At 38.5% G+C, this 11,122-nt stretch overlaps 2 protein-coding genes across 2 annotated transcripts in view; both read right to left on the bottom strand.

Moving 5' to 3' along the window:
* Nucleotides 1-2,542: 2,542 nt before the first annotated feature.
* LOC118743964 (nucleolin-like) lies at nucleotides 2,543-7,295 on the bottom strand. The gene is made up of 4 exons (XM_036476726.1): nucleotides 7,286-7,295; nucleotides 5,004-6,181; nucleotides 3,247-3,305; nucleotides 2,543-2,838 (listed from the first exon to the last, which is right to left on the bottom strand). The coding sequence occupies exons 1-4, from the start codon at nucleotides 7,293-7,295 to the stop codon at nucleotides 2,727-2,729; spliced, it is 1,359 nt and encodes a 452-aa protein (XP_036332619.1). The 3' UTR covers nucleotides 2,543-2,726.
* Nucleotides 7,296-7,359: 64 nt separating this feature from the next.
* The window catches only part of LOC118743963 (DNA ligase 1-like), a 4,096-nt gene continuing 333 nt past the window's right edge, over nucleotides 7,360-11,122 (bottom strand). The window contains exons 2-3 of the mRNA XM_036476725.1: nucleotides 10,894-11,069; nucleotides 7,360-7,741 (exon numbers count right to left, since the gene is read on the bottom strand). Of these exons, the coding sequence (XP_036332618.1) occupies nucleotides 7,448-7,741; nucleotides 10,894-11,069 (470 nt within the window). The 3' untranslated portion in view covers nucleotides 7,360-7,447. The remainder of the gene's footprint in view (nucleotides 7,742-10,893; nucleotides 11,070-11,122) is intronic.

The following is an 11,122-nucleotide window of genomic DNA, read 5'->3' as shown; positions in this document are numbered from 1 at the left end:
ATATTAAGACATTTAGAAAACCATAGGATGCCATCTTTCAACCACCCCACCAACTCCAATACTCAGCCAATGCTTTGCTCAATCAATATTCATCGAATGCTTAAGAAACCAATGCAACTTGATGAGCAAACTGCGTAATGTAAGGCTACAATCTTAGCTGCGAAAAGTTGTGCCAAAAAATACGAACTGGGCACATACATACATACATATTCGTATAAGAAAGAGCTTTTATGGAAACTAATTAAGGTGCAAATTTTAAAATAGTGAGAGAGAGATATGTATAACTGTAGAATGAAATGGAGCGCCTTCTATTAAAATTCGAACAAAATTGGGCAAAAGGGACAAAAAATTTATGTAACTAGCAAAAACAAAAAAATACGAGAAAATGTGAACAAATAAGAACACACTTGAGTTTCAATCAACAAAACAAGCAAAAAACTAAATCCAATACCGTATAAATAAAATTCATATGAAAATGTATGTCTGTCCGTAAGTGTTGTGTGTGTGCAAATTTTAAAAATTAGAACTAAAAATTCATAATCATTACTTTTGTGTTGAAATTTTGTTTTGAATGCTCCTTTTAGTGAATAAATAGTTTATTTTATTGTAAAGTTATGCATTTATAAAGCCAAAAACTTTTAATATCACTATTACATACTTACTTCTATGTGACTAAATTAAGATAAGAAAACAAATCGCCTAATTTGTATTGTGTTTCTAATGTTTGAGATTTAAGCTTAATTAATTTTAAATATTACTTTTAGACATCAAATGTCTTATGTGCACGCACATGTATGTGCATATGTACATATCTTAATGAATATTTGGCTTTAAGTGCATTTGCTGAATTTTTATACTTTGTAAGCATATTTTTACAAGAAAAAGTTAATTTATTATCGATTATAATTTGAAGTGGTTTGCTTTCTGTTGTGTGGATTGCAATTAATTAAGGCAATAAATGTGTAAAAAATTCAAAAAATGGTTTTTGTGGTTTTATTTATTTCTAATACATTTATGGGTAAGTACTCAAATGAAACCGCCGCGGATTTCCCTTTTGTAATTAAAAGCAAAAAACAGTTTGACTTTTTATACTTATTTCGAAGAAGAAAACACCTAGAATATTAATTCATACTTCAATTTGTATTGTATCGGGTTTTGAGTTGGATTAAAATTAAAATAATAAAAGTTTTTAGAAAGTAACAAAATTCTTTGTGCATTTTTTTGACTTGCTTATTAAAGAAAAATCGCTGGGATAAATAAAAAAGGAATGAGTATTCAAACGAAAGAAGAATTTTTTTGTATGAAATATGAGCAGGAAAGAATGTTTATGGAGAATTTTCTAAGCTTTCATACGGTAAATAGAAAATATTTCGAAACCTTATCCACAGAAAAAACAAACTAACTCGATTTTCGGAATCAATGAGCGATTCTGCATAGGAATTATATAGGGGTCTCCGATAAATAAAAAAAAAATTTGATCTAGTGATATTAATCCTAATTAATGTCCAAATAATTAGTGCTTTATCACGGTATGAAGATCAATTGAATTGAGTATTAATTAAATTAAACAAATAATTTAACACCTAAATTTCCTATTGCTAACAAATGCAAGTAAAAACTACTAAAATCGATTACTTCACAGAACTTTTTTAGATAAATGGACTTTTTTTTTACTTTTTCTTCCTTACCAAAATCTACTTCGTCCATATGTTTCGGGAACCTTTCATAAATTGATAAGATTTTCTGTTTACTAATCTTTTTTAATATTTGTACATACATACATATATTATTCTTATTCCCTTCAAAGAGTGGCTATAATCTATGTTCTTGTAATAATAAATTTTATAAGTGCCTCCAAAAACATAAACCGCAAATTTGCGAAAAGATAAAATAAATTTTAAAAATACTACCGGAATCGCAATTCTGTGGCGACGCTCAAGAAAATTTAGCAAATTTCTGGTGTACTTGCGACTTGCAACAAATTGAGAGCGGCCGACGTGTATGAGCTGTACCAGACCGAAGCAAAATTATTTTAGCGTTTTCGCAATAAATTGGTGGTATGCGAAAGCAACGGCAGAACTTGCACGTTTATGGATAATAATGGCGTGCTCGCAATGCCCCAGGTAAGTTCGGAGGGTTAACAACAATCTTGGCGCCTAAATGTATGCCATTGGAATGTAACTTTGCTGGGCGAATTATTTGCTTTTACAATTTTTCTGTAATCGATTGTTTTACAATTATTCGGTTATGATATCAACAATCGTATGCATTTATATAAAGAATCCGCGATGCATGTGTACTACTTGGAGGCAAGCACTAATTTGAGTTCATTAAATGTATCAACAGAAATAGTTCCCATTTTTCCAACGAATTTTGTATGTTTGTGAAACTAAAATTTAAAGTAAATTAATTTCGATTTTTTTCTGACAGAAGAAACTGCTGACGACAATTCTCTTAACTTAAATGTTAAATAAAACAAGTCCCAAAAACAATTTTATTCAAAAAGGTATTTTTTAATGTTCGCTAATATAGCTGACTAACGATATCATAACAAATTTATTAATAAATTGAAAATTCAATATAAATGGCAGTTCGAATGGCAGGAGAAGAGGACAAATCAATCTGTCGACAAAACTAATTTCCAATACATTTGGCAGTTGGTCTCGCACCCACAATGCCAATAAACTTCCTGTCACGCGTGCGGCAAGGCAATAAGTAATTTATTTTCAATGCAGCTGTTTTTCCAAGCTGCCACTGAGATTCTGTTTAGCCAATAATTTGATGCGCTGCTCCACCAAACCCAATGGTCGTCGACGAACCAGGTGACAAGTTGATTGCCTGCAAAGTGAGTGCAAGGTTGTGAAGCTGTCATTTGTTCAAATTTATTGATTTGCGGGAAGGCGATTATAAAGTGAAATAAGTATACACACATATACATATGTACATATGTATATACATACGTATGCTGTTGTAAAAATTTTACCTTGTATATGTATGCAAGTATTAGGGCGGAGCGAACTATTGGCCCTTGAAATAATGCCATTTGACAGCTAAACCTTAAAATTAATGGCCAAAAACATTTTATGCATGAAGATATGTATATGTGGAGGTAGCGTTGTTTCTAGCTGAAATAATTCGATCCGCCCTAGTACTTCTTTGTTATTACAGATGTATTTATGTATTTGCTTTCTTATATAAGTACATAATTCTAAATTTATGTAATATCTATTTATCAAAGGTACATACTTGTAAATGATTTTCTCTCGATCAGCCCAGGGCCAGGAACGCTCCAGTTTCTCCGAGAACTAGAAATATGTATATGAATATCAAAGTTATAAATTTACAGGACATAGGAATCAAAACAAATCCAGGTTTTGTGCACTGGGTGTGCACAGCTATAGTCCGACCCATACTCTTTTATGGGGCGCAGGTCTGGTGGCCAGCCCTTATTACCAAGGATTACTTAGTTAAGAAACTAAGGGGAATTCAAAGGTCAGCGGGCGCTGGCGTAATAGATACAATCAAATGCTGTCCCAAGGATGTTTTGGAAGTTCTGCTTGGTTTAATACTGTTAGACATTTTGGGGCTCTGCAAGGAAAGACCGTTCGGGCATAGTTCCATCCTAAATGCATTCCCGCTTAAAATTAAAGCGCTGCCTCCTGTCGATATCCTTTCGAAGACCTGACTGAACTCAAGGAGAGGTCCAGTTCTTGGAAGGCTTAGCTGTCTATAGGAATTAATCAAAGATGTAGAGCGGGGTTGTAAAGCTATCCTTTCGCCTACCAGACTATAAAAGCATTTTCCAGGCAAAAAGGTTTGTTTAAGGAGACCGTGAGGTACATCAAAAAGAATGCACAACAAGAAATGCATCTTCCCAGATAGCCAAGCGGCTAATCAGGCACCTCTTGTACCTCAATTAGATCTAAACTATTGGATGACTGTATGAGAAAGCTGACCTCGACTTCTGATCAATACGAAATTACCCAACTATGAGTGCCGGGACATAGGAACATTTATGGAAACGAGGCAGCAAACGAACTAGCGCGGTGCGGCTCCACACTGAATAAGTTCCACGCGGTGGGCATCGATGCTTCTCTCAGGGAAATCAAGGACTGAATTGCCGAAATTTTACTCTCCAAGGCTAGAAAAAGGTAGAACCGAACGAGATCATATAGTATTACCCAGCAGTTCTGGGTGTCTTATGTCCCACTTAAAGCAGGGAATGACATAAGCCATTATACACACAACAAACTTACGGCGATGTGCACAGGTCCTACAGAATTGGCTTAAGCTTCAATAGGTGCTGCCGCAGCCTCGCGGTGTACGCGGGCTCAAAAACGACAGTCGCACACTTTTTGTGCAAATTTCTAGCCCTCGCAAGGGTTGGGCTAAAGACACAACCGAAACAATTATTCCAAACAGATGCTAAATTCGCCTTGCAGCAGGGTCCTATCGCGACGAACAAAGATGTAGCTCTATAAATCTCTCAACATAACCGTATTTTCTAAGACGCAGAAGCATATTAGACATAGCAGCAGGTGACGGAAAAAGTGTAATGAAAAACCTGTTCGAACTCTATAATGGCATAGCTATGCCGTTGGGAGATGATCCTCAGATAAAAAGTATGGCTGTGGTACCAAATAAGAGCTTCCACAAATAGTAATTGCTTAGTCAAGGTACTGGCTTTAAATATGCCATTCGAGCTTCTACGAAAAAATTATAATTTTCAATAATTTCTAAAAACGCGAATGATACTAATGCAGATTAAATTTCTCGCTCTTTCTTTTTTTAGTAGTATACAACTTGGGCTATGTACACTCAGAAAAAGGATTTAAAAATCTAGCAGTATAGAAAACAAAGACGCCTTCCACGCCAAATTTCACTAAGAAATTCCGAACTGTTGATGGGTGGATTAAAAATCTTCCAACATAAATCTTAAAAACATCGACGTCATTTGCTTCATCAAAGCACTCGTAATACACTCAGCACATACTCCCACATACGAACACACACATTATCACGTACACACTTACTTTCTTCTCCTTTCCGACCTCATCCGCAGCCCATTGCTTGCGATGTTTTTCTTGTTGCAAGTCATCGTAGTCGGCATGGCACCAACGCGCTTTCTTATTTGGTTTCTCCTCATCAGTGTCATCCATATCAATCTGATCCTTGACTGAATTGCTTTCATCGGAAGATTGTTTTTCTTCATCGTTCAACTGTAGCTTGGGTATTTTGCGCAAATTCCAGGTGTATGTAGTGGTTAAGAAATCATCCTCGTCATCATCGTTGCGGTTGCGATTGTTGGCGCCACCGTTGTCATTGTCATCATAATCATCCTCTGCAGCTTCGTCATCACTGTCACCGCAGTCACCGGCAACAAGTCTGGCTGTTACAACATCGTCGTCCGTATCCTCCCCGCCTTCGTCGTCGTCATCATCATCATCTTCGTCATAATCTTTAGATTCATACCGAATTCGAGACATATCAGCAGCGCCGCCTACTCCTACACCTATAACGGCACTGACATTGACATTGCCGCGCTGGTATTGCGCATTTTGTTGTTGCTTTCGCTGCATTTTCTGCTGCTTTAGCTTTGCCGGCCTCATTCGCGTTACATATGAATATTGAGCAGTTTCAGCGGCATCAACGTCACTAACATCAATTCCGGTTAGAGCGAAAGTGTAAGTACTTTTCCCGTCCGACTCCTCATCACTAGCTTCGCTAATATCGGCTCCGCCACCATCTTCGTCGCCATCTTCGCCATCCCCATAATCATCATCCGTGTCTGCCTCATTTGATTCGTAATTGCCTTCCGATGCATAATCCGATTCCGGCGTTGCGTCCTTTGGCAAGTGCTCCAACCTTACCTCGTTCAGTGTGAAAGCGGTTTTAGCAGCGGCGTTGGCCTTTGCTTTTCCCTTCGCCTTCAACTTGAGACGTTCCACAGTGCTGGCGCCACTTAACTCGTAATCCAGTGCATCCTCATCGTAAGAATACTTGCGTTGCTGTTGGCACTGCTGTAGCAGTTGTTGTTGCTGCAAATCATTGGGTTTTAATATTTCAAACGTTTGCGATACGGTGGCGAGTGTGGAGGAGAGTATTTTCGGTATTTCCGCAATTTCCGACAATTTTCGCTGCATTTCGCGCAGACGAGCTTCAATTGAAGCAGCCGATTTTACTATTTACAGTGGCGGAAGATGTTTGAAAATTATTAGGGGGAACAGGAAATTAGAAATGATAAGTACAACGTTGAGTACATCGATAAAATAAAATAGTCGATTTTAATTTAGATAACTAGGAACTGCAACCAAACGGAACGGTAAATATTAAATAATGGAAAGCAACGGAAAAACAACTACATATAGGTGGTTAAATGATTATTTATTTTTAAAAGCGAGAAAATACCATTATTTTGATTGATGCAGATATTTTGTAACAAATATCCTTAGTCGAATTTTGCTTGGCAGTAACCTACTGATGTTGTCGGTTGTGATTACGATTAATTAATTTTAATCATTAGTCGTTAATTCAATTAAAACAAAAACCGGATTAAGCGGTCCAGTTGTCCGAATTTGTGTTTCACGCTTATAAAAACACACATAAGTAATATATAAAAAAATTATAATCAAGCATGTGTGTATATTAGTAACTAGTTTGCACATCAAATTGCTTAGATTGATGGGGAAAAAAGACCTAGCCATACCTGATTAACTGGGCTTGTGTACGCAGGAAAATTCCAGCATAAATTAATTAATCACCAAACCTACTTAATAAAATTGAGGGCTAATTATTAAAAATTATTTTTTTTTTATCGCGGTTACGATTAACTGTAAAATCAAATTAAAAAAAATAAATAAATAAATGGCTACATATTTAAAAGATTAAATTGTGTTTTTTTTATTATAAAATTCATTTCAATTTAATTATCTCCGTCCTAATTTAGGGAGATAAACCATCGCATTTTGTTTCGATAATCATCCTCAAATTTATCGATTTCCGTCATATTTATACCCTTATGTTATACAAACCGAAACCAACGATATTTTGCATTAAAATTCGCGCCAACAATTTAAATTGTTCGATGTTTCAAAAAAGCTGTTTAATTAACATAAATTATTCTTGCAATTTGTTTGTGTTAATTCAATTTTAACTATTAGTAATGTAACTCATTCAGCTTAACTTCGTGCAAACTTGACAAACAAATTCCCCTTAAGAGATAAAGCATACACATTTATTACGAACATCGGCTATTTCTAAGCAGGTTATACTTAATTTACACTACGCTCATTCATTTTCTTCCTTCATCGTCAAATTAGTTATAATCCCTTGCTTGTCAGCAAAACTGAATATCAATTTATTATCATTATTCTTTTTATGGTATACAAAGCGAATGAAATTTTAAAACGCTATCATTTTCTTGACAGACTAATCACCCTTCGCCGCACTAATCCTCATCACTATCATCATATTTATTTTCGTCTTCATCCTCATCTTCGTCATCGGAATCCTTTGCCAATTTGCGACCACGGCCTCCTGTTCTTCCTCTTCGCTTGGCATTTGCTGCGTTACGCCGACCTCTAGGCTCCTCTCTCGGTTGCGTTGCTGGCTTTGTGGAACGCGAAGCTGTGGGCAGCGCCAGCAGCATATCCTCAATGGTGCGTTCCTTCAACTCGTGATTGTCGCCCACCTCGGCGAAGAAGCGGCGTATATTACGTATGATACGATGGTGTGGCAATTCCTGCGCTCGCACGAATGAGCGGGCGGTGAGTGGCGTGACGCGGCGGTAAGCATTAAAGCATTCGTTGAGGTGGCAGCAGATAGGTAGCAGCGTGGGAGGTGGATAGAAAATTTTTATTTTACAGTTATTGGTGTGACACTCGTAAAAAGGAAGGTGCATTAGTGGTGGTTTGGTGTGAGTGTTAAGATAATTGTGTTCGGTTTGTGTGTTGCCATCGAGGCTGTTTATTTGCAATGCCAATGGCATTTTAACAGCTTTGTAAAAGTTTTATTGATTTTTGGCTGAGATACGTTTGTGCCAAAAATGCACTTAAGTAAAGCACTAAAACGTAATAAGAAAACTTTCACGTGACATTTATCAAATAGCCCTGTAGGCCAAAGATCAAGGAGAAATAATTTATAATTAAACACTTTAGTTATTGAAGCTTGCAGTGGAATTTGTACGCACTGAAAATGTAACAGAGACTGGGGGAAATTAAAGTGGGCTTCACTCAAATAACAAATTTACACGGAACTTTAAAACCGATAGTACAAAAGAAGGAGAACACCTACTGGGGAGTAAGCCCAACCACAATGAGCAAATTTATTCAGGATTTTCATCTTCCATCAATAGTTGGTATTCCTCTTCAACTTGATCGACTTGATCATAGTGCTGCCTAAAGAGAGGTAAAAAGAAGCTCATTTCAAAACTTAGTCATTTTGCATTTTTGATTTTTTTGGTATCCTCATGTAGCCCTTATGAAGCCAGTAATGCTGAGTAGGTTTTTGGATGCAAAGAACTGATGAAGGCTTGGAGTTTTATGCAACTAAAAATTTACAAAAAACTCTCGTAAAAAGAATGGTCCTTGGGCACAAAAAGTAAGTTTAAGCTCTTACTCGACTACTAGTACTAAGTGTTCATGTAAATTGTAAATTTTTCCTGATCATAACACGGTTTGAGACGAGCATATACGGTCCCAAGATTATACAGACTACGTGGTACCTTGGCCGATCTTCTCTATGTTCCTCAGAGCCATAGTAGAAGTTGATGATTGGCGAACTGGTATAAGTACGAGTAGGAACTCGATGCACAGAAATTAATTGCAGTGGTTAAGAAGGCGGTGAACCTAACAGCAACGGATCAAACAAGCTGTGTGTGTGTGTGTGTTACTCCTTTACTGGGTTTCGGAGCAGAAGGGAATCCAGCGAATATTGTGAACGCTGTCAGTAATTCAACGCTGCTAGAAAACAAAGAGGCCTCCTCACGCCCACAGGGACTCAAAAGGTGGTCGGCGAATTACCTGTGTGGTCGACATTCGTCAGTAATTTTTAGAGACAAAACCAGCAAGCTACAAAAAATTAAACAGAGATTACCATAGGGTGGTGTCCTTATGTCTCAAAGCTCCCTCAGCCACCAGAGGGTGTAAATATTGTATGGGTGTATGATGTATTATGGAACGAATTTCCGTCATCCCTTGTCAAATTTGGTTTGGAGACATAAATATTGTATCTTATACTGACAATTGTTCGATCATGGCGTTTGGGAATGGAATTGATGACTTGTGCTCGAAAGTAAACGGTTATCTCGCCGAACTTTATCGCTTTTTCACTGTAAGGAGCCTTGCCTTATCCCCTGCGAAATTCGCGGCAACCCTATTCACCACCTGGACGAAGGAGGTCAGACTGCAACTGGGTATTCACGTTGATGATGTAGCAATACCGACGATGAATAACTCGAAAATACTCGGAGTTACCTTCGACAGTCTGCGCCCCTTCTCGGCGCATACAACCGCAATTGTCAACAAAGTCCAGGGCCGCAACAATGTCCTCAAGTCGCTGGCCGGCAGCACTTAAGGGCAAAGATAAAGAAACAAGGCAATTGGGCGGCCGGTTCTAAACTATGCAGCACCCGTGTGATCGCCTGGGATTAGCAGGACGCATTGGATGAAGCTACAGACTTGCCAGAATACGGCACCACGGACAGCTACCAGATTCCTCCTGATGGCGCCCCACCACCACCTACACGACGAGGCCCTGATGCTCCCAGTTAAGGAGCATAACACAATGCTCTGCAAACAGTTCCTTGTGGGGAGCCACAGACATGGTGATCATAGCAAACAGCTGCATGCAGAAGAGCCCTCGCCAAGGAGGTATCTCTACGAACTGACGGACGAAGTCCAGAGGTTCATCAAACAACCTCTGGACCCGTCAGCCTACCGAAAAGCCCTGAACGGCATTCACAGGGAATCAGTCTCTAGTTATGTAGACTCCCGCCTTGTGAATGCCGTTCTAGGCACACCTCCACCTGACGTAGACGGCACAGAACTTTGTCTGCCTCGGGAGACCCGCACCAAAATAGCCCAACTTTGCTCTGGCTATTGCAGCAGGCTAAACTCATACCTGAGCAGAATTAATGAGGATGTGCCCAACCAGTGGAGAGTCGTCACATGACTCTCGGCACCTCTTCACATGCCCTGAGAACCCCACCCAGCTGACGTCCCTGTCCTTAAGGACAGACCCGGTTGAAGTCGCATACTTCCTGGGCCTCCCCTTAGCTGAAACAGACGACAACGTTGACGGATGAATCGAACCTAGCGGGGCTTAGTAGCCGCTACAACAACAACAACAACAGCCCTCTAGCATAACTGTTTCTTCGCCTCTTAAGCAGTAGAGTTACATATTCAGAAAAAGGTGAGGCGGGCTCAGCAACAGAATAGCTTTACAGTTTAATGACTTATTTTCGGTCCCCCACCCTCTGTAATATACAAAGGGCCTATTCCTTTTAATCAGCCGAAATCTCTTATAATTTAATTTTTATCCCAAAGACCTTATGTAGGTACATTGATATCGTGTCTATGTCTTCAGTAAATAAATACTGAAACCCTTTAAAAAATGCAAGAATGTTCTCACTTACTTAATTACCCAACTTCTAATTTACTGGACATGATAAAGCCCATTCTACTAGTACCATTACTTCTTAATCTTCCTAGACCAATTTCTATTTTAAAATTCGTTAATGAAAGAAGCTCTTCAATCACCGCGCAAATATCGAATTCCACTGGTCAATAATTCATGAATGCGCTTCCATCAAAGTGTCAATTAGTGGTTGGAAAGAAGGAAAACATGGAAGAAAACATTATCATATCGAATGCTGAAGTGCATTAAGCAAATCACCTTTTCCTCTTCTTCCTCAGAGGACTCGTCTTCACTCAATTCAATGATAACTTCATTGCCCTCTTCATCGATTTCGGTTTTGGTTTTCTTTTTCTTCGGTTTTGGTGGCTCGGGTGGATCGTGCCACATTATGGGATGCCAAAAACGGCTGCCTAGCAATGGGGTTGGGTTGAACTCTACGAAAAATAAACGAAATAGATAAACCAAGAAGACCGCGTTAGTGAGTGAG

Source organism: Rhagoletis pomonella, unplaced genomic scaffold (genome assembly GCF_013731165.1).
Source record: "Rhagoletis pomonella isolate Grant_MI unplaced genomic scaffold, Rhpom_1.0 Rhpom_scaffold_00007, whole genome shotgun sequence".
NCBI classification, from domain to species: domain Eukaryota; kingdom Metazoa; phylum Arthropoda; class Insecta; order Diptera; family Tephritidae; genus Rhagoletis; species Rhagoletis pomonella.
This window is presented reverse-complemented; position numbering and strand designations above follow the sequence as displayed.